The sequence below is a fragment of the Equus caballus genome, chromosome 9, assembly GCF_041296265.1.
Source record: "Equus caballus isolate H_3958 breed thoroughbred chromosome 9, TB-T2T, whole genome shotgun sequence".
NCBI lineage: Eukaryota > Metazoa > Chordata > Mammalia > Perissodactyla > Equidae > Equus > Equus caballus.
In genome coordinates, this window is record NC_091692.1 from 82,640,323 (window position 1) to 82,663,899 (window position 23,577).

The 23,577-nt window shown below is 42.7% G+C and overlaps 1 protein-coding gene across 4 annotated transcripts in view; it reads left to right on the plus strand.

Moving 5' to 3' along the window:
- Positions 1-22,859, plus strand: part of NSMCE2 (NSE2 (MMS21) homolog, SMC5-SMC6 complex SUMO ligase) — a 226,572-nt gene extending 203,713 nt beyond the window's left edge. For all 4 annotated transcript variants that reach the window (XM_001497639.6, XM_005613276.4, XM_070222486.1 and 1 more), the window contains 3 exons: positions 14,556-14,656; positions 15,051-15,157; positions 22,517-22,859. In XM_001497639.6, coding sequence (XP_001497689.3) covers positions 14,556-14,656; positions 15,051-15,157; positions 22,517-22,631 — 323 coding nt within the window. In that variant the 3' untranslated portion in view covers positions 22,632-22,859. The remainder of the gene's footprint in view (positions 1-14,555; positions 14,657-15,050; positions 15,158-22,516) is intronic.
- Positions 22,860-23,577: the final 718 nt, after the last annotated feature.

The following is a 23,577-nucleotide window of genomic DNA, read 5'->3' on the forward strand; positions in this document are numbered from 1 at the left end:
AATAGAATCAGAAATGATATGAAGACATAATGTGGAGTCATTTATTTCTTGGAATATGACCTCTGTCATTTTGCTTTTTGGTGATTTGCTGTTGCACCTAAGTGGAACAGAGAATGCAGTGATATGACCAAGGCAATGTAATATGGCTCCCTTTCTGGAAAATTAGTAGTTCGATCAAGGACCAGGTTGTCTTCATCTAAAATATTGGCATTCAAAACAGTGTTCTTCACTGTTTCATCTTATTATCACAGTCAATTTATACATAACAGTATTCAGAGCATCCTCTTATTTCAGCAACCATTCATTCAATGAATATTTATTAAGTTCCTGTACTTTGCCTGGCTCACTGAGAATCTGAAGATAAATAAGACATTTCCTTCCCTTAAGGAATTCACAGTCTGGTAGGGAAGATAGAGAAGTAAACAAATGATTACAGCATGTACAAAAGATACTCTGGAGGCTGGAGGACAAATCACCTCTGCTCGGGGACTTCAGAGGGGATATAGTTGGGTTGAGTCTTGAGGGATCGTCAGAGATTGCTAAGTGAAGGGCTAGCAGAGGTGCAGAACAGCATGGCAGTGTGGGTGAACTGTAATTCGTTTGGGATGGAGATGGGAGATGGGATGAAGTGGGTAGCATAAGAGATGAAGATGCTCTGGGCCAACTAGTGAAAAGTCTTGTCATGCTTAGGAGCCATGCTTTTAGAAAGATGACTAGCTATAGTAGGAAGAGTAGACTGGGGAGAGACTAAGGCAGAAAGATGAGTAAAGAACTTTCTGCAATATCCTAAATAGGAAACGTTGGGGACTGGAATTTGGACAGCAGCAGTGAGAATGAAGAGGAGGAGACAGAGTCAAGATGGTTTAAAGACAGAGTTTGGACAGGGTATAGGAACAAGTTGCATATACTGTCTTGGGTATGTGTATGGGTGGTATTTACAACCCTCTAAAATAAGAAATGTAAGATGAGCCCAAATGGGATTTCTCATCTTCTGGTCTTTGTATGCTTCATACTCTACTGTGGATCTAAATAATTGAGAGTCATAGACCTTCTCAGTGCTGGCTAATCAGAGTTTTGCTTTCATGCAGTTTTCTAGCTGATTGCCCACAACAAAGAAATAGAATGTGTTCATTAGATTTCCTGCTTTTGCTTCGTAACCTACCGATGGCCATTAAACCTTCTCTTATAAGAAGTGTTAAATGCAAGTACTGAGTTAGGGGATATTTTCAATAATTATTGGCTTGAAATGGGTATTGTATGTTGTAACATGACCAGATCTCAACTGATTGGTTTTTGTCCCACCAGTAGAATGCACTGAGTTTTGATTATTTTAAAACCCTCATGTTTTGACATATGACATTTTGGTAGTATTTAAATAAGTAGAGGCAAATTAACACATGATGTCAGCCAAGGACAGAAGACTTGTCTAAAATGACAGTAGATAAATTAACAAGGGCATGATAATGTGAAAGGGTACATCTTAATAAAATGTCAGCTCATTTGGAGCAAATAATCTGAAACTCTTCGTTCAGTTTACTTTCAAGATCTTCAGAGGAATGTGTCGAGAGAGCCTGGAAGTGAAAGCGGACAGCAAATTGAAGATGTTGAGAGTGCTGTGTCAGCTAGCTACACGGGGGGCTAATTGAGGCCTCGCTCTGCCCTGGGGCATGGAAGGCCTCATCCCATTTAGAACCCTGGGTCGGCTATCTTGTGGTTTCTCTCTAGGTGCTTCCATAACACATGATTTTTATTTAATTGAGCATGATATTGCAGGTGCCCGCTCTATGCTCTGTGGGAATTCTGAGTAAGAATATTAATAATCATAACAATTTTTATTGATCACTTGCTATTTGCTAGGCACCCTTCTAAGAACTTCTCATCCATTAACTCATTTAATTCTCATACAGCTCTATGAAGCAGGTACTATTCTTAGCTCCATTTTACAGCAAGAAAATTGAGGCAAAGAAAGGTAAAGTAACTTGCCCAAGAGCACCCCGCTAATAAAGTGATGGAACCAGGATTTAAACCCAGGCAGGCTGTTTCCAGAGTCCGTGTTCCTAAATACTATAATCCTCACTGCCTGAATGTCCTCCCTTATCAACCTCCCTAGAGAGCCCAGCTTAGTCTTCCCTTTCTCTAAGAGGTTCGCCTTGATTCCTCCCCCATCTTCAGAGATCCTCTAGGTTACTTTTGTTTTGTACAAAACCCATGTATTATTTCACTCATTGCACAGAATGTATTTGTGTCTGTCTCTCCTACCATACCCGATCTTAGTCCTCTTCGTATCCATACCTGGCATTTTTGTAGTGTTTGGCACAGGGCAGGTGTTCCACAAATGCAACTTGAGTTGAGTTGGCTTGACCTGAACACAGAGTGCTTTGTCCTCAAGGAGCTTTCAGTCTGCCTGGTACAGGAGTTCCATCCACATGAAACAATTGAATAATGAGGAAGTTTAAGCCAAAAGAGTATGGTATAGCCAGCAGGTGTTATGGAATTTCAAAGAAAGGAGGTTGGCTGTAGGGGTTGGGTTAGGTTGGACTGGATTGGATTGGATTGGATTGAGTTGCATTGGGTTGGATTGTGTTGGACCACACAGAGATAGCTTCTCTGAATACATAGAATCTGAGATGAAGCTAGATTATAGCTAAGAGAGGAAGGAAGAACATTGATGAGAATGTTGCGCTATGAATGAAATGCTCACCTTTAAGGGGGCGACAGACTTGTATCAGAAAATGTGGGTTAGAGGATCCTCCTCATTGACACGAATCAGATTTCAGTTCCTTGGAAAGGCCGACCCTCTTCTCTCCTGGGAGCTTCTTTCCGCAGTATCTTGTATGAGCATAACCCTCACAATACTGCTTTGCATTGTGTGTCTGCCGTATGTGACTGAGCTCCCTGAGATCCAGGGCTGTTTTCACCAATGCCAAGCATAGTGCCTGTCAGATAGTCGTGGTAAAAATAATAATAGCTGTAACAATTTACAATTCTATAAGTATGTTCTGTTGATGATAGTAAAAAAACATACATGTACATGATAAGTAACATTTATTGGATCCTTATTATGTTCTAGCCATTGTTTCGATTGCACTGTATTAATTCAATCCGTCTTGGCTGAGTAATTTTGTTGAAAATATGTTTGTTGAATTTTGCCATCCTATGAAGGTTATAAAATATACGAAATCTTTAATTCTGTAGTCTCTATCTACATGCGATCTGCATCTTAATTCTGCAAAAGGTGTTCATACACAGAAGAGTGTTAGCCCATGCCAGAGAGTATTGAAAACTAGGATTCACTTCCCTCAGTGGCAACTTGGCCCAGCCAAACAGCTAGCATTCAAGATAGGCCACTAGTCCCAGGAAGAAACTGAGATACAAAGCTGGACACCCAACAAACGGTACCATAGAGCGGACCTCCAAGCAACACACACACACAAACTCTGGGCTCTTAATTCCAAGCCAAAGGGACTGAGCCTACTGACATACCTCTTTTTCCACTTAAAGTGTGAGATATGTCTAAGTTCACAGGTAGGATGATTGGAAGCTTCAGCTGTGGGTTACTGGGTAGGAAAAACAAGTCCGGTGTGGGCACAGACGCATATGCACACACACTATAACTGTGGAGTTTCAAACTTGGAATCAGCGATCTTTTGCACATTAGGGAGGCCCTAAAATCATGTGCCCCAGCTCAGCCTCTCCAAATATGCTGTCCTGGAATAGGGAAAGTAAAATAATCTAGGCAGTCCAGTGGGCATTGCAAGCAGGCAACAAGTATTTGTAAAGTATTTTCCTCATATGCCGCTTACTTTCAAGAGAAAAGTGCTTTTAGAAAAATGTTCAGCCTTAATTGAAAAAGCACATAGCAATCAACTTTTATTCCCAACTGGCATGAAACTGTCTAATGGGTAGCCAAATTTGGGTTGCCCAAAGACAGACAAGTGACTAATACTAGGGCTGTGTGTGGCCAGACCCAAATGTGTTTTCTGACCACAAGACCATGTCTGGATTCTTCTTTGTAATTACCGCACGGCCGACTGTAATTGGAAAACTTATATTTACTTCCTGCCTTTGACATGTAATTCAGGGTCGAAGGCTGTACCCCAAGTTAGAGTGAAGTTCTCTCTGTTATTTGCCTAAAACTCATAAAATCATCATTGTGTGAGGGTGTGTGTGTTTGTGTTGCCACATCTGTCAAATATGTTAAGTATATCCTTGTGAAAAATATGCCCACTCCTGCCTTGTTTAGTGTGGCACTTTGCTGATCAGATGTTTATTGAACACCTACTACTTCATGCCAGGGACATTGGAGACTCTAGGAAACGTCAGTGAACAAGGCAACAAAGTCCCTTCTTTCCTGGAAGAGAACAGGGGAGTGGGGAGGGGAGAAAGGAGAGAGACAAGAAAATAGCGCTTACAGATAGTGCTCACGTGCAGAGATCACAGCACAGTAATGTGTAGAGGATGCTTGGGTGTCTTCTTTAGCATGGGACATCAGAGAAGACTTCTCCAAAGAGAGAACATTTAAACTGACATTTAAAATGACAAGAAGGGATAGGACAAGCAAAGATCAGGGGGAAGAGCACTCCAGGCAGGTTAACATAAAGGCCCAAAGACTGGAGAGAGCTTAGCATGTTCCAGAAATGGAGAAAAGATCGGTGTGACTCGAGCATGGTGGGTGAGAGGGAGACCGCTCAGAGAGCTTGGCTGTGTGGGCCACTGTAAGAAGCATGCCTGGGAGGGGTGTGGCCCTCGTCAAAGCACTGATTCGAATTAGGAGGCTACTGTAGAGGTCTGGGCAGGAGGCCACAGTAGTTTGGACTAAGATGTACTAGGAAACGAGAGAAGGGGCTAGATTTGGAATAGAGTTTAGACCCAGCCAACAGAACTTGCCAGTTGTTTGGATTGTGGGGAATGAAGGAAAAGGAGTAATCAAGAGTGATTCTAAAGCTTTGACTTGAGCAGCCAGGTCGAAGAGTTGACTGGAATGAGGAAGAATGAAGGCAGAGCTATTTAGCTGCTCATTAACAGTCGTAACTGACTAACAATGAACCCACATCTTGGGGTCCAATAAATGCCCTCACTGTCTTCCAACTTTACATCACTAGGGAATATTTGTAGACTTTTGGAAATTTTTTATTTTTTTTTATTTTTTTATTTTTGCTGAGGAAGACTGGCCCTGAGCTAACATCCATGCCCATCTTCCTCTACTTTATGTTTGGGATGCCTGCCACAGCACAGCTTGACAAGCAGTGCGTAGGTCCGCACCTGGGATCTGAACCAGTGAACTTTGGGCCACTGAAGTGGAACGCGCGAACTTAACTGCTGTGCCACTGGGCCAGCCCCTGGAAATTCTTGATTATTCACTTAATTACTGCTTCAGGCATTTCCAGGGTTTCTCTTTCCTTTTGATGTTCAATTCGTGATTTCAAAAAAATCGTATTCAAGTTACTAACTCATACTCTGTTACATCCCTTGTGGGAGCTCTGTAGATTTTTTTTTCCAATTTTTTTTTTGAGATATAATTGACATATTAGTTTCAGGTGTACAACATAATTCGATATTTGTATATACTGCAAAGTGATCACCACAAGAAGTCTAGTTAACATCCATCACCACACATAGTTACAAATTTTTTTGCTTGTGACGAGAACTTTTAAGATTTACTGTCTTAGCAACCTTCAAATATACAGTACGCTATTATTAACTACAGTCACCATGCTGTACATTACACCCCCATGACTGACTTATTTTATAATCGGAAGTTTGTACCTTTTGACCCCCTGCCCTCATTTTGCCACCCCTGACCCCCACTGCTCTGTAAATGTTAGTTCCTGTCCAGGCCTCCATCCTCAGCACATCCCGTGGGGGCCCTGAGCCCAGGCATGGATGTAGGGTGTGGGTCTGAGATGTGCCCATCTGGCCCATAGTTGACAGCCGGCATATTTTTAGCAACATACCTTAATATGTGTAAGGAAAACAATGTGACTAAATTTCTCATTTGTCTATTTATAATCAGGAAAATTTCTGCCATCTCTTTAATAATTTAAACTGATTTAATCCATTATTTCTTTATTATAATGCTGACGTTTTCTACTTTTGCCTTAAAAATATGTGGGTGTTTAAGTTTTCTTGTCTCTACAATGAGAATAACAATAGAGTTGTTCCCCATTTTGTGGGGAAATAATGTATATAAAGTGCTTACCATAGTAGATGCTATGCAGCATTCAGTAAACTTGAGGCATTATTATTAATAAAATAATGATCTGGGGGGTTGTGGGAAGGGGGGTGCTCCCAGAACCAATACACTGGTTTTAGTGTTCCAATTCACCAGGCCAAGAAAATAGAGCTATGTACTGATTTACTGAACCCCTGCCTGACTTTGGACAAAACCTATAATGTCTTTGGATCTCAATTTTCTTGGGTAAATAAGAGAACTAGGGTAGATAACTTCAGTTTTGAAACTTCTGCAATTCTAGTAAGCGATCTATATTTTTCTCTCCACTTCTGTCGAGCTTATCAAAACGTCTCGTCTTCGGGTCAGCTAAGTTAGTGTAAGTGATATTTGTTGCCAGATATGACCTTTTGTTAGCACAGTGCCGGATCCCAATGTTAATATCACTTTCTGTAGATATCAGTTTCGGGTAAGGAAACGTTCTCTCTCAAGAGAAGGTTGGCTATCGAGACTCCTTCTCGTTTAGACTGTTGGTCTGGGGGCTCTTACTCACTGTTGGCCTTCTTCCTCAGTCTCACTTTGGTTACCTTCTTCTTTCATGATCGCTGATGTTGATAACCACCTACAGTTTCTAAGTTCCCCACTCAGCCTTCCCTGGTGGTTGGCATTGCATTTGAGTTGCGCTTTCCTGCTTCCTCTACCTTTTGAAAGTTAAAAATAGAAAATAAAAAACAAACCCACAGCCTTTCACATTGGCTGAACTCTGTTATTCATCTAACAGATTTTCCGGTGAATTCCACTGTATAACATATGCACTCAGAAATCTGCCTTCGGTTCAGAAGAAGCCCTGTAAGAGTAGACAAAGAGATACTTTTATTTTGACTGTCAAACACGCAATCAGAACTGGGTGGCAGCAGCCCATAGGAGGCGGCTGTGGAAAGTGAATCAGAGCGACAGACCAGTCCCATCTCTGCTTCTTGACTTTTCTCCTTACCTGTCCAGCTTTCCTAAGCTATCATGAGGAATCATTGGGTTGATAAAAGGACTCTTAGGAGTCCGACTCTTGTCCTGTGAATGCCAAAGACAGGTCCCAGGAAGCACAAAAACCCTTCATAGGTCTGAGGAATATTATTGCAGAGGCCCTACCCCACGTCACATGAAATATACTAAAAGATGGCAATCTCCACATCAAATATAATTTTATTGCTGACAAAATTTTTCAAAAATATTTTTACAATTTTGCTTTGAAAATAAGTCAGCTACAAGTCATTTAACTTAGAATTAGCTATTAATTTCTCAGCAATGATCTTAGCATACGTGGGAATTATTGAGTTTAAAAAAAAACCCCTAAATTTAGCCTGTATATTGGTTCCAAATGAAATACTTTTGATTAACAAACCAGTGAGTAATGAAGTTAACCTAACGTCACATTTTGTAAACCTTTAGCATTTTATTAATTTCAATTTTGTAATTGTCCTGTTTTGAAGCCAATAAACATTTTTCAAGGTCTCGGACATTTTCATAGGCCCTTGAAAAGCTGGATTGCCCCAGGCACTGTACCTTAATGGCCAGTGGTTAAAAATATTCTGCCTGGGAAGTCCTAAGCTCTGAGGTCTTTGCTTTGGCCTTCTTCAAGGAATGAGAGCTGGTTTGGGGGACATTTCTCTAAGAAAATACAGCAAGCTGGCATACAAATGGCACTAATCTGCTGAAAGAAAGTGAAAGCCCTACAAACAACAGAGTAATTAGGGGCAAAATCCATTAGTTTCTTGAGTGACCTTGAACAAGTCCTTGGAGGCCCTTTTCCTGCCCACAGTAGTGCTTTTCTGGACGGCGCTCCACCTGGCCAGGGCCGAAGGCCAGGGCCATCATTTCTAGGAACTGAGACACAGAAAACCATCTGAACCTAAGACAAAGGCTTTGCTCACATAGTAAAGGCAGAAGAATTTATTTTTATTTTTTTGCTGAGGAAAATTCACCCTGAGCTAACCTTTGTTGCTAATCTTTCTTTTTTTTTCTTTTTATGTGGGCCACTGCCACAGCATGGCCACTAACAGATGAGTGCTGTAGGTCTCTGCCCAGGATCCAAACCCAGGCTGCCAAAGCAGAGCACGCCAAAGTTAACCACTAGGCCACCAGGGCTGGCCCAACAGAGCAATTTTAATGTCTGTATTATTTTGCCAAAATGAAAGAAGGAAGAGAGAAGAGAGTAAGGAGGGGAGAGGGAGGGGGAAGGAATGAGGAAGGACTGCACCATCAACAGTCATGTCTAAAGAGCTACTGATGATTGATGTCTGTGCAAAATGGCAAGTCTCCCTTCTCTAGAAAGAAGGCTTTCTGGTGAGATCCACTTTCTCACCAGCCCATTCAGAAGTCACTTGGCATCTGTTTTCCCTCAGTGAGGGGCAAGTGTGGGGTAACGACAGGCACATAGATTTCACAATCAACTAAGTTATATGTAAAGCCAGCCCTACCACGCGTTCACTCAGCAGTTCTCAAAGTGTGGGGCAGGGACCCCTTGGGTTCTCTCAGAGCCTCTGAGGGCACTCATGAGGTCAAAACAATCTTCATAATAATACTAAGGGGCTGGCCCGGTGGCACAGCAGTTAAGTGCGCACATTCCGCTTCAGCAGCCTGGGCTTCAGTGGTTCAGATCCCAGGTGCAGACCTATGCACCACTTGTCCAGCCATTCTGTGGCAGGTGTCCCACATATAAAGTTGAGGAAGATGGGCATGGATGTTAGCTCACGGCCAGTCTTCCTCAGCAAACAGAGGAGGATTGGAGGGGGGTGACGTCAGCAACGTGGCAGAGTGAGCTCACCCGGGGCTCTCTCCCCTCCAAACTACAACCAAAAGGAACAACTGAATTTTGACCAAAAATTACCACAAACTCACAACACGAGTTGGAATAAGAGAAGAAAATAATAATTTAGGAGGGGAAGAGGAAAGGGACTAAATCAGTCTAGGCCAAGGAAGTAAGAGACCACCAGAAAATGGACTATATTATACACGAGATTCTGAATGCAAACTTCAGGGTAGCCACTAAACTAAAAAACAGAACAGAGACACAAAACATAAATAAGGAAAAATCTAAGAAACCCAGCATAAGAAATTGCAGAGGTCAATGGGTAGGCTAAAACACACAGAAAGAGAAACAAAGGTAACGCAAGAAAACAGGATAACGAGTGACAGAATGACAGCATTAAGCCCTCGTGCATCAATAATCACCCTCAATGTAAACGGATTGAACTCTCCAATAAAAAGACATAGAGTGGCAAAATGGATTAAAGAACAAGATCCAACAATTTGTTGCCTCCAGGAAACACACCTCAGCCTCGAGGACAAACAGGCTCAGAGTGAAGGGGTGGAAGACAATACTTCAAGCTAATAGCAAACAAAAGAAAGCAGGTGTCGCAAGACTTATGTCAGACAAAACAGATTGCAAAATAAGGCAGGTAAAGAGAGACATAGAGGGCCAATATATAATGATCAAAGGGACACTTCATCAAGAAGAAATAAGGCTTATAAATATCTATGTACCCAGCACAGGAGCACCAAAGTTCATAAAGCAACTATTAACAAACCTAAAAGAAGATATCAAAAATAACACAATAATAGTAGGGGACCTCAACACACCACTCACATCAATGGAGAGATCATCCAGACAGGAAATCAACAAGGAAACAGTGGAGCTAAACGAAAAGCTAAAACAATTGGACTTAGTAGACATATATAGAACACTTCATCCAAAAACAGCAGAATACACATTCTTCTCAAGTGTGCATGGAACATTCTCAAGGACAGACCATATGTTGGGAAATAAGGCAAAGCCTCTACAAACTTCAAAAATTGAAATAATAACAAGCATCTTCTCCGATCATAATGCTGTAAAGCTAGAAATTAATCAAAGAAAAAAGCTGAGAAAGGCACAAGGATGTGGAGACTAAACAATATGCTATTGAACAAGCAATGGATCATTGAAGAAATTAAAGAAGAAATCAAAAAATACCTGGAGACAAATGAAAATGATAACATGCCATACCAACTCATGTGAGATACAGCAAAAGCTATATTAAGAGGAAAATTCATCGCAATACAGACACATCTTAACAAACAAGAAAAATCCCAAATAAGCAATCTTAAACTACACCTAACCGAATTAGAGAAAGAAGAACAAACAAAGCCCAAAGTCAGCAGAAGGAGAGAAATAATAAAAATCAGAGCAGAAATAAATGGTATTGAAACAAAAAAGGCAGTAGAAAGGATCAATGAAACAAAGAGCTGGTTCTTTGAGAAGATAAATAAAATTGACAAACCCCTAGCCAGACTTACAAAGAAAAAAAGGGAGAAAGCTCAAATAAACAAAATCAGAAATGAAACAGGAGAAATAACAACAGACTCCACAGAAATACAACAGATTATAAGAGAATACTACGAAAAACTATGCCAACAAAATGGATAAATTCTTGGATTCCTACAATCTCCCAAAGCTTAGTCAAGAAGAAGCAGACAATTTGAACAGACCAATCACAAGGAAAGAGATTGAAACGGCAATCAAAAGCATCCCAAAGAATAAAACCCCAGGACCAGATGGTTTTCCTAGGGAATTCTACCAAACTTTCAGAGAGGATTTAATACCTATCCTTTTCAAGCTATTCCAAAAAATTAGGGAGGATGGAACACTTCCAAACACCTTCCACGAGGCCAGCATCACGCTGATACCAAAGCCTGACAAGGACAGCACCAAAAAAGAGAACTACAGGCCAATATCACTGATGAACATAGATGCAAAAATTCTCAACAAAATTTTGACAACCCGAATTCAGCAATTCATCAAAAGAATCATACATCATGATCAAGTGGGATTCATACCAGGGACACAGGGATGGTTCAACATCCACAAATCAATCAACGTGATACACCACATCAACAAACTGAGGAATAAAAACCACATGATCATCTCAATAGATGCAGAGAAGGCATTTGACATATGGAGCAACAAAAGACCCCGAATTGCTAAAGCAATCCTGAGAAAGAACAAAACTGGAGGCATCACAATCCCTGACTTCAAAACATACTACAAAGCTACAGTAATCAAAACAGCATGGTACTGGTACAAAAACAGGTGCACAGATCAATGGAACAGAATTGAAAGCCCAGAAGTAAAACCACACATCTATGGACAGCTTATCTTTGACAAAGGAGCTGAGGGCATACAATGGAAAAAAGAAAGTCTTTTCAACAAATGGTGCTGGGGAAACTGGAAAGCCACATGTAAAAGAATGAAAATTGACCATTCTTTCTCACCATTCACCAAAATAAACTCAAAGTGGATCAAAGACCTAAAGGCGAGACCTGAAACCATAAGCCTTCTAAAAGGAAATGTAGGCAGTACACTCTTTGACATCAGTATTAAAAGGATCTTTTCGGACACCATGTCTTCTCAGACAAGGGAAACAATAGAAAGAATAAACAAATGGGACTTCATCAGACTAAAGAGCTTCTTCAAGGCAAGGGAAAACAGGATTGAAACAAAAAAACAACCCACTAACTGGGAAAAAATATTTTCAAGTCATACATCTGACAAAGGCTTAATATCCATAATATATAAAGAACTCACACAACTCAACAACAAAAAATCAAACAACCCAATCAAAAAATGGGCAGGACACATGAACAGACATTTCTCCAAAGAAGATATATGGATGGCCAATAGGCACATGAAAAGATGTTCATCATCACTGATCATCAGGGAAATGCAAATCAAAACTACACTAAGATATCACCTTAAACTCATTAGAATGACAAAAATAACTAAAACTAATAGTAACAAATGTTGGAGAGCTTGTGGAGAAAAAGGAACCCTCATACACTGCTGGTGGGAATGCAAACTGGTTCAGCCACAATGGAAAACAGTATGGAGATTCCTCAAAAAATTAAAAATAGAACTACCATACGATCCAGCTATCCCACTACTGGGTATCTATCCAAAGAACTTGAAGTCAGCAATTCCAAAAGTCCCATGCACCCCAATGTTCATTGCAGCATTATTTGCAATAGCCAAGACGTGCAAGCAACCTAAGTGCCCATCAACAGATGATTGGATAAAGAAGATGTGGTGTGTGTGTGTGTGTGTATATATATATATATATGTATATATATATATATATATATATATATATACACAATGGAATACTACTCAGCCATAAAAAAGAACAAAATCGTCCCATTTGCAACAACATGAATGGACCTTGAGGGAATTATGTTAAGTGAAATAAGCCAGCTAGAGAAGGACAATCTCTGTATGACTCCACTCACATGAGGAATTTAAACATGTAGACAAAGAGAACAGATTAGTGGCCACCAGGGGAAAGGTGGGGTGGGGGGTGGGCACAAAGGGTGAAGTGGTGCACCTACAACACGACTGACAAACAATAATGTACGACTGAAATTTCACAAGATTGTAACCTATCAACAACTCAATAAAAATTTTTTAAAAAAAAGAGACACGGTAAACAGGAGATGCATGAAGCTGCTGCTGGCATAATATGACGTAGTTTTACAGTAAACTTTTTTTGATAAGTAGAAAGAGTACACTCTAAAATAATGATAAAAAATATAGCGTAGGACCGACATAAACCAGTAACGTAGTCATTTATTATCAAGTATTATGTACTGTACCTAATCGTGTGTGCTATACTTTTCTATGACTGGCAGCACAGTAGGTTTGTTTACACCAGCATCACCACAAACATGTGAGCAATGTTTCGTATTACCGCCTTACCACGGCTACGCTGTCACTAGGTGATAGAAGTTTTTCAGCTCCATTATAATCTCATGCGATCACCGTTGCATATGCGGTCCCGCATTGACTGAAACATTGTATAGCTCATGACTGTATCTTGTAGAATTTCTCTCAGATTCTGGATATGGCTGATTGATTGAAGCCTCCTGGTGTCATTTAACATGTTCCTTATCCACTGCATTTTTGTAAACCAGTAGATGGACCTAGAGATTCCATATGCTTTCTTGAGTTGGGAAATAAAAGTGCTCTATGATGCAGTATGTTTGGGAAATGCTGTATCTTTTTGTAAACCAATGCATAGAGATTCACAAATAAAGACCTGAAAAGTCAAAAAAAAAAAAAAAGAGGAGGATTGGCGGCAGATGTTAGCTGAGGGCTAATCTTCCTCAAAAAAAAAACCCAAAAAAACCTGAGATATCATTTGCCTTTTTCACTCTCTTTCTTTTCATAAGTGAATTTTTCCAGAGGCTCCATGATATGATATCATGAGGGACTGGGGGCAGATACAGATATCAAAATCCACCTGTCATCTATTAAGCCCAACGTTAAAGATACCTTCAAAAATGTAAAACAATACCACTCTTATCTCTAACTTTGTTTTTTTCTTCTGGAAAATATAATTACTTTTTTTTTTTTACGGAAGCAAATTTCTCTTTTTTCTTTTTTTTTTTAAGATTGACACCTGAGCTAATATCTGTTGCCAATCTTCTTTTTTTCTTCTTCTTCTTCCTCAAAGCCCCCAAGTACATAGTTGTATATTCTAGTTGTGGGTCCTTCTGGTTGTGCTATGTAGGATGCCACCTCAGCATGGCCTGACGAGCAGTGCCATGTCCGTGCCCAGGATCTGAACCGGTGAGACCCTAAGCCGCCAAAGCAGAGCACATGAACGTAACCCACTTGGCCATGGGGCCGGCCCCTATAATTACTTTTAATTTTTAAAATGTCATTTATGTTAACACGTAATGGAGTTGAACTAATAAATACATATTTTTTTAATTCCTCAGTCTTAATGCCTAATATGGAAAATATTGATGAATATAACTTACATTTAATAAATTCATTGGGGTCCTCAATAATATCTAAAAGTGTAGAAGAATTCTAAGACCAAACCCTGCACTGCCTCACAGTAATTAGCATTTTTGAACATTTCCTTGTGCCAGGAGCTGTACTTGCTTCATCTTTTTTAATCTTTGCAACAAAGCTATAAAGTAGAGGCTGTAACAAAGCCCTTGCTAGCCTGAGGCCTCACAGCTGAAAGGAGAAGAGATAACGAGGTCCTTCTGCCTCCCAAGCCACACTCTTGCTTCCTGGACTGCACTCCCTCACAAACTAATTCTCTGTAGCTTTGAAAAAGTTATTTTACTCTGGTGAGTCTGTTTCCTTCTCAAAAATGGGCAGAATCTGACCCACCCTGCAGGATTCTTTTAAGAGCAGAAGAGTTAAAATGCATCAAAGTGCCCAGCCGGGGGGCTCGCGCCAAACTGACCCTGAGAAGCTGTTAGCCTCCTTCCTTGCATTCCTTCCTGTCCCTGGCTCAGTGTCACACCAGGCAGGCTCAGCCACTTCCCTTCTCTCCTCTAGACGGTCTGCAAGCAGACAGAGAGGCTGATGGAACAGAAGGAGTTGATGAAGACATGATTGTGACCCAAAGTCAGACCAACTTCATCTGCCCCATTACACAGGTACTGTTTCCTCCTTCCTCCCCTGAAAGAAAAAGCACTTCACTTGCAGAGGCAAAAGATTCCTGGTGGCTTTCTGACTTGACTTCCGTCCAGAGTTAAGGCGGGAGGAAAGAAAAGTGGTGAGAATTGAAGAGAATATGTGGAAGGTTCTTGGGCTGGACAGGGTTTTCAGTCAATCATGCCCTTAAGGATTTAGGACTAAATTCCTGGCCCACAGGCCAAGTGACATGGGTGCCACTGGTCTCCCTGCGTTTTCTTCTGTGGTCGTCTGCCCTAATCTAAAGCCAGGGGATTGGGAGGTTAAATGTAGAAAGCTCCAGGACTAGGAAAAAATAGGAGTTACTGGAAGTTGATTATTATCATTCCTGAAAGCCTAATATCTCCCTGATTGCAGATGGAAATGAAGAAGCCAGTGAAAAGTAAAGTGTGTGGCCACACCTATGAAGAGGAAGCCATTGTTCGCATGATTGAGTCCAAGCACAGGCGGAAGAAAAAGGCCTGGTGAGTGGATGCAGGAGGGGAAGTGGAGCCTTCCTAATGGTAGTCAGTTAGAGGTGATGCGTTCCTGCTGGAGGGGCAGACGCTTAAATGTCTCCCCACAGCACATTCACCTCCTGAATAGTGTAAACATAGAAGCTGGCTTTCTGGAAAAACAATACACGAGGGGAAAATTAGTAATCTTTTCAGGAAGAAGCCGAGGGAACTTCAACCACACCTTCCAAACAGGAGAAAAAGGAGTTGGACTGAATTTTAATCTTTAGATAGCAGAGATTTTTATGAATTTTTGCTATAGCCTGAAAAAAATGAAGGAGAACTATGATGCGAAGAGATTGCTTTTTCCCTTTCTATATATACACTTACCCAAACAAGAAAGAATGGTACATTTTTTTTGCTTGCTGCAAGGCAGATGATTTGTTTAAAAAATAGCATTAAGTCAACATTCTAAGATAAGAATTCACATCCAGTGGTCTTGATGATCAAGATTTAATTGTTAGGGAAATCTTTCGTATCTTTAATTACTTAAATAACTTCTCAAAAGGTTTAAGTAAATTTGTGAATAATTGATCAATGAGAAATTATGATTTTTTTACATTGGAATGTTTGGGGAGTCTTTCGTATATATAGATATGTATTCCCTGCCCCCCACTCACCCGCCATGACCATGGAGGACCATGGCTTTGTTCCTGTAATAAGTAATAACAGAATCCTGAGTTGGCTAGACTGATTTTGACTCAGTTTGGCATTTCTTGTGCTCTTATCACAGATTTGTTGGAGGAATGGAATTGCAGGTGTGACCAGTTCTCAATGGACTTCTGATAACAGTGCCTTTGATGTGTGGTTTGCTTCTCCATCGCCCAGAAATTTGCTGGTCAAGACGTAGAACTGGAATTCCCCACGCCTCATCTGGGTGTGGACTTAGAGATAGGGTATTCAAGACTGTAGATATCTTGATGGTCCTTCAGTCAAGTAATTTATCCTGTTTATTCTAGAAGAATGGCCTAAAGGTTGCAAAATCGAGATCGAGTACATTTTTATCTGTTTTGAATTCCCAGTTTGCAGCTGAGATGTCATATTTCCTTAGTGAACCTTCTGTTTTCCCCTGTAAATATAATTTTCTCTGTTTCTAGACCTCTAAGCCTTCCCTCTCTACTAACCTTTTTCTATGTTCATTCTCTGAGGAACAAAATTTTAATTTGTTGACATACTTGCTATGAAGAGGTATTCCCAGATAGCTTTCTATTTCACAGCTCTTGTGTCTTCAAGTTTGTGATATTCTCCTAGAGTCAGATTTGAAAAGGGCAGGCACTGATACAAAGCACGTTTCTGACAAGTCCCAGGATGGGTGTGAGCAACTTCCAGAACAGGCTCATGTTTAAATGGATCTTCTTAATTACACACTTTGACTTTCTAATGTCCTTTGCTTTTTTTGAATTATAGGTGATAGTTGGAAGCACTTGCATAACATTTGTCATTTAGAAAAGTTTTTTTTTCTGTCATACTTCTATCACTTGGGTGCAAATTCTGCAAACTGTAGGTTCTCCTAACTTAATAATAACAATTCAGTGCAAGTAGAAGAAGTCTAGGAGGTGTGCAGAGAAGGTAGTGTTTTTACTGAGCCTTGATAAATAAGAAGGATTTCAGAGAATGGTGCAGAAGAGTCTTTCTAGCCAAGAAGCTCACCCCATTCAGAGCCTGTTCAACTTGGTGGATAATAGATGCAATTTGGTTATTGTATGTTAGAGGGAGAATAGAAGGATGCTGTGGACAATCTCAATAGGAGAGTGGTGTAGAGATTCGTTATAGAGGGTGTTAAATGTCATGATTTCGTTAGTTTCCTCATCTTGAAATTGAGGCTAGTAGGTGTAATTGCCTCCATGGTATGTTTGAAACTTGAATAAGATATATATATCAAGTACTTAAGTACCTGGCTCGTGGTAAGATTCAGTACATTATTCCATCATCATCATCATTCTTGCCACTATTAGTCTATAGGCCTGAGAGAACATTGCAGAGTTTTGAGGGAATGGGGTGAGCCAACCTGGAGTTCAGGAAGTTACTCCAATAGCAATTCAAGAGATGGATTAATCAAGCACGTGGTGAAAATCATGATTAGGATGCTTTTGCAGTAGATTAAGTTGTAGATAATTAGAGCTTGGATTGAGGCAAGAGTTATAGGCAGAAAGAATGAGAATGAGAGGAGCAATTGACAGGATTTGGTAATGAAAGTTGAAGGCAGGAAGATGTGAAGGATGGCTGACATTTCTAAACTGGGCGTCTAGAAGGACGGCAGTGTCATTAGCCAACAGAGAGGGCATACAAGAGGAACACATTTAGGAAGGATTATGAGAGGGGTAGTTTGGGTCATGCTAAGTTTGAGGACCCAACAATACAGCCATTTGGAAGTATCTAGGAGGTGTAGAAAATGTGGGCACAGGTACATCTGCCAGCACAGGTACAGCTCTGGACGGGATGCGACGGCCAACTGAGAGCTAGCAAGACAGGACCTTGGCTCCCAGCTCCACGAGGCCAGGGTCCAGCTCTGCTCTGCTCGCTGTGCCAGCCTCGGCACCTGACACAGGGCCTGATGCAGACCCTCAAAAAGGCATTTTGTTCATTAATGAGAGGGCAGTCAGAGGAAGAAGACCCCAGTGAAGCAGTCTGTGACATAGCAGGAGAGAGACAAGAGCTCAGAGAGTTGAGTATGATGGGAGCCAGAGGGGGGAGTAGGCAGGGTCTTGAAAACAAGGTACCTTGGGCAGCAGATTAGAATTCAGGGCCTCTTCAAAAGCTACTCTAGAGAATCCTGATGAAGCATGAAGTGGTGTCATTTCCCATGATGCATGTTAGGGCAATGGGCAGTTCTGGGTTCCCTTTGTTTAAAAATGTCTGTGACACATCCACTTTGAGGAATCTCAGTTCTTCCTCCTAGTTGGTCCTAATTATGTTTGTCAGACTGGAGTTCCAGTTACACTGTGTTACTGGGCACTGACTAAATTTTTCTGTCCATGCTTCTGTCTCTGGGAAGACCTCTCTCCACTGGCTTGAGTCAGAATAAAATTGATGAGACATTAGCCCTAACTAAATACAGTAGTTAGAATAATTTCCTGAAATAGATCTCTTAATAATCAGGCTATTTATTATCTCTTACTAATGAAGCTGCCTTATGATCTTCATATCAATAAGGTATTTCTAGTTTTCCACAGTCATTTCTTTCCTTTTTTGTTTAAGAACAGGAACTGCATTTAACAAACACATTTAAGACCATGCAGGGTAAAATTAAGTTGAATAGAAATGTGTCCTTGAACACAGAGCTCCAGCACTGCGCTTGGAGCCCCTCTTTGACCGTTTACCAACAAGCCAATTAACCTCTCAGAGCCTCAGTTTCCTCTTCTGTAAAATGGAAATAGCAATGATATCTCACAGAATTTCGGGATCAAAGAAATGGTGGAGAATTCCAACCTAGGTCTGGACCAGCAAACTTCTTGGCACTGGGGAAGCAAACCACTTAGGAGAAAGCTCTTTTGGGACTACAGAGAGCACTAAACAAATAGCATGGAGTTATGAAGGTCGAGGCTGCTAGTGTTGTTAATACTTACCCCACTGCTTAGTGACACATTATTTTAGACTCTGTGTTTAGGTATGATGGGAATCCATCCCACTCATTTCCAGAGGTATCTATAGACCTTTCTAGAGCTTTCTAAAGCTGGTTGGACCTTGGAGTTCTTGGGACCCAGATCCAGGAGCCCATAATACTCAGAATCTTGTACTTTTGAGCTGATGCTAAGACCAAGGTTCCCCACAGCCTTCTGGGACCCCAAAGACCCAAGTTCCCTTTGTTCAATAGATACTTTCATGCTTGCTTGCTGCTGTAGTGGAATGTTCTGCCCTGTCAGTGACCCGAGTTCAGGACCCAGCCTCTCCTTCGAGGCCTGTAGGTCTGACTCCTGCACAGCCATGACGCGCGAGAGCTTAAGACTGGGTGTTGCCACACCTATCTTGCTCAGCAAGATGTCGTGCAGATTAATGCACTAATGCTTATACAGAGTGTTGTTTCTTCAGAGGAGGAGTGCCCTGATTCAGCCTCATGTCATTGTGGCCCTGTCTTATCCTTTTTAGCCTAAAATCTTGTGTTTGTTTATTTGAGAAGGGTTGAGAAACAAGGTTCTCCCCCAGCTCCTGCATCAGCCTCTCCTTCAGGAAGCCTTCCCTGATTCCTCATTCATGCTGGGCAGATGCCCCTTCCCGTGCTCCCACAGCACCCTGGGCATCGTGGCATGCCCGCGTCCCACCAGCATTGTCCGCGGGGCTGGCTCTTCTGCACAAGCTTCTTGGGAGCAGAAGCCTTGCAGCAGAGCAGGAATTGCTCCTTGTAGCCCCTGAGTGAATTCCTTGACCCTTGTCACTCATCATCCTGTGTACTTCTCACAACCATCCTATGCTCTGCCTTCATCTTTATAGAGGAGGAAACTGAGACACAGCAATTAAGGCACTTGCTCAGAGTGTCGTGGCTGGGAGGCTTGAGCCCGGTTCTTCTCCCCTCTTAGGCCGGGCTTTGTGTCATTCATGCCGTCTGGCTCCGTTTGGGAGGGTTTTTTGGTTAATGTCCAGAGCTGATCCCCTCAGTGAGCTCAGACCTCTTTGTCTGACACAGGTCACCCAGGGCTCTGTCCCATTGAGACGAATGTGCACGCCTGCTCCACAGCTGAGTGCTGTGGTCAGTCCCATCGGACATTCTCAGAATGTTCTCATTTACTGACTAAAAGCCCTGATGTCATCAGGAAGTCCTCCCCACCTCGCTCTCCACTTCCCCATCCACAGCTTGTTCACTGTCTGGCTGTCAGTGTTAAAGACTTTACAAAGTAGGGCGAGACCAAGGCCTGGCAGTCAGAGTGGACGTCCAGTGGGCTGAAAATAACGAGCGAGGGTCTTAGCACGTCATCCCAGCAACCTACTTCGAGTTGCATTTCCACGTCACCAAAGTGGAAGCGATGAAAAATGCCTTTTCTGAGTCACTAAAGTCTCCATATCTGTTTCATAATCTCAGGTGTTTACTTTGATGGCTAAAGAAATACTTCTCCTTGAGACATGAGGGTGTTTGAAACTAGTGTAAGACATTTCTCGAGCACCCCGTCCTCACCCTAACACAAAAACAAATCATCAGGATGACGCACTCTGGGGTCAGTCTGTCCCAATCCTCTCTCATATGGTTGCCTTTCTGTAATCACATTTTATTTTTTTTTTTTTTTTTTTTTTTTTTTAAAGATTTTATTTTTTCCTTTTTCTCCCCAAAGCCCCCCGGTACATAGTTGTGTATTCTTCGTTGTGGGTTCTTCTAGTTGTGGCATGTGGGACGCTGCCGCAGCGTGGTCTGATGAGCAGTGCCATGTCCGCGCCCAGGATTCGAACCAACGAAACACTGGGCCGCCTGCAGCGGAGCGCGCGAACTTAACCACTCGGCCACGGGGCCAGCCCCTCTGTAATCACATTTTAACACATGTTCTTGACCGTGTAGGGCACATTTCAGTATTTTAAAAATAAACATTGGTAGCAAGCATATCATTCATTATGTTAATTAATGCCTTTCTAACATAAAGACTCCTTGGTCCAGAAATCAAGGCCAAAGGAAAGTTTCTCTTCCATGTTGAACTCTTGGGCTTCCTACTCCTGGACAAATCAGAGCTCCCAGGATCAACTTTCTTCCCCGTGGGGTGTATATCTTTTGTCTTGCATTTGTTATTTTTGATCATGTGTGTTATTTTTGATCTTGTCTGGTATTTGTCATTTTCCATCTTAATATACCCGTGCTCTGTGGAGAGTTGTCTCAGATCACCGGGCCGGAGCTCTGCGTGGGCAGGAGCCTGTGTTTGTGTTTTACAGTTGGATGCTTAGACCTAGCACAGGACCAATCACATCGAAGGGTCGAGTGAATTTATCAGTGTGTGCGTGGATGTGTTGGAGGGCCGCAAGATATAGATAGATCAGAACTTTAAGATGTCTTAGAAGAATGGTGCTGAGGGAACAAATGATTGTCGTAGGAGGTAACGGAGGGGACAAATACTGTTGGGCACTGTTGCCTGTAGCCCTGTGAAATAGGGATTCCCCCCTCATTCTCAACTTGGGGAACAGAGGCTCAGAAAGGTAACGTTTGCTGCCTGTGGGCTCGTTAGCAGCAAGTAGGTGGTCGAGATAGACCTGGGTCAGCTTGAGCCCCACAGTGGGCGCTCTGCTCTACCAGAGTCTAGTTCCCGCTGAGAAGAAATCGGGTAACTTCATCCAACCCACTGCCTACGGCGGAGACCACATCTAACCAGAGCCGCGCCTTGAAGTCCCCCCCCGTGTGGATGACTCACACGCTGATGTCTTCAGCCACAGCTTTTCCCCTGAGTCCCCAACGGCCCACTCAGTCCCTCCAAGGGGAGGACTGGTGGACATTTCAGAGGGAGCATATACAACTGGGACTCCCGATTCCATTCCCAATCTGCTTTCCCAGTGGTTCCCCTGAGAGATGGAGGCTACCACCAGTTCCCCATCGGCTGGGGCCAAACCTGAATGAAGCTCAGTTCTTCTCGCTCTTTACTCTCCACACCTGATCCGTCACCAAGTCCAAGAGGTTCTCCTTTCAGTTCTGTCCTGAAGCTGGTCACCGCCCCCCCCCTCATCCGAGCTGCCCCCTCTCTCCAGGTCCTGTGGGATCCCCAGTTTTCCCTGCTTCCACTCTGCCCGTGTTCTCCATTAGCAGCCAGAATCGTGTTTCCAAATGTACGCCAAACCACGTCCCTCCCGCATCTCAAACCCTCCAGTGTTTTCTCTTCATATTCAGAATAAAATCCAGAGCCCCACTCACCCTCTGACCTCGTCTCCAGATGCTCTCCCTCCTGCCCTGGGCGTTTCAGCCACACCTGCGCTTCCTCCAGGCCACCAAGCCGCTGCCTCCTGGGCTTCCACATGCACTGCTGCCTCAGCCTGGCCACACACAGCCCTTGTTCTAGATAAGACTTCCTGGGCGAGGGTCGCCCTGACCCCAGTTAGAACAGCCTCGCCCCACAGCCCCTCTCCTTTGACCCTGCTTCCTTGCCTTCGAAGCATTTCACGCGACCTGAGCTTGCAGCGTGCATCTATTTGTCGACTTAGCCATCATCTCTGTCCCCCGTTGGAGAGGGAGTGCCTCTGGCATGGCCTGTGCCCCCAGCACTGGGCAGGGCCTGGCCCCTGTCGGTGCTCAGGGAATAAATGAATGAGTGCACGGCAGTCCTGATTTATAAAACCTGTTCTTCATTCAAATCCTTGTACGGGAGAGAAGTTTGTGCTGAAGGCGTTCAGGTTAAGTGGCCTAACGTGGTTTTTTTCCCTCCCTCGCAGTTGCCCTAAAATCGGCTGTAGCCACACGGTGAAGATGTCGGATCTCATCCTGGATGAAGCCCTGAGAAGGGCAATCGAGAACCACAACAAGAAAAAGCAGCGGCACTCAGAGTAGGAAAGCCTGCCCGCCTGCAGGGCGCCGCAGCCTACCTCCAGCCAGCCTTCTGAGCGAGCCCTGCCTGCCGGAGCACTTCCCACTGCTGCAGGCACACTTCGTGTGGGTTCAAGCCTGAAGGTTTTAGTGTAACTCGAAGCATTTTTCTATGTTAAAATAAAAATTCAAACATATTAAATTGTTTATTTTTGTGTTCTATAATTTTAAATAAAACTTTGATTACCTGCAGTGTGTCCTATCCGTGTGCCTACCGAGGTGTCGTTGCTCCAACAGTCCGGGCTGGGTGGGGCCAGGCTTCTGGATTTCTAATACTTCAGACTGTTTTTTGTTATACTTTTAACTAACAATGTCTTTCAAGGGATCTTTGAAATGGAAACACAGAGAACCACCCGAATTGCAAGCATTTTCTACCAGGATGGTAAATAACAGCAGAAGGATATAAAGCTAAGTCAGTTTACTTACCTGTGTTTGCTTTGTACCTTGACAGTTCCAAATACTAAGTGCTTTTAATTGTCATTCTGGCTGATACAGACTGCTCCAGCCTCAGGCCTATCCGTGCCGTGACAATTGATGCCATAGCGGAGACTCTGCAGGCCTCCGAGAGCCTAAAGTGTCCTCGGAAGAGCCACACCCTGGCTGTCCTCTGCCTTGCTCGGTAGCTCTCTGCAAGTGACTTCATCCCCTGGGCCTTGGGGTCTTCGGCCATGAAACAAGATGTTGAGCGAGATGTTCTGTAAAGTCCCGCAGCCCCCAGAATCTGTGGACTTATGACCAGCAGGGTCTTGAACTTAAGAGCATTGACTGCATTCTAATTATGTGAAGAGCCCTAATCTAGGACAGTCTCCATAGCAGCCTGTTATCAACTGGAATATTTAATTAAACCAAACGAAGGAAGCCAAGAATAGCTAGTAGTGGCTAACAATGATCGAGCACTTTCTGTGTAGCA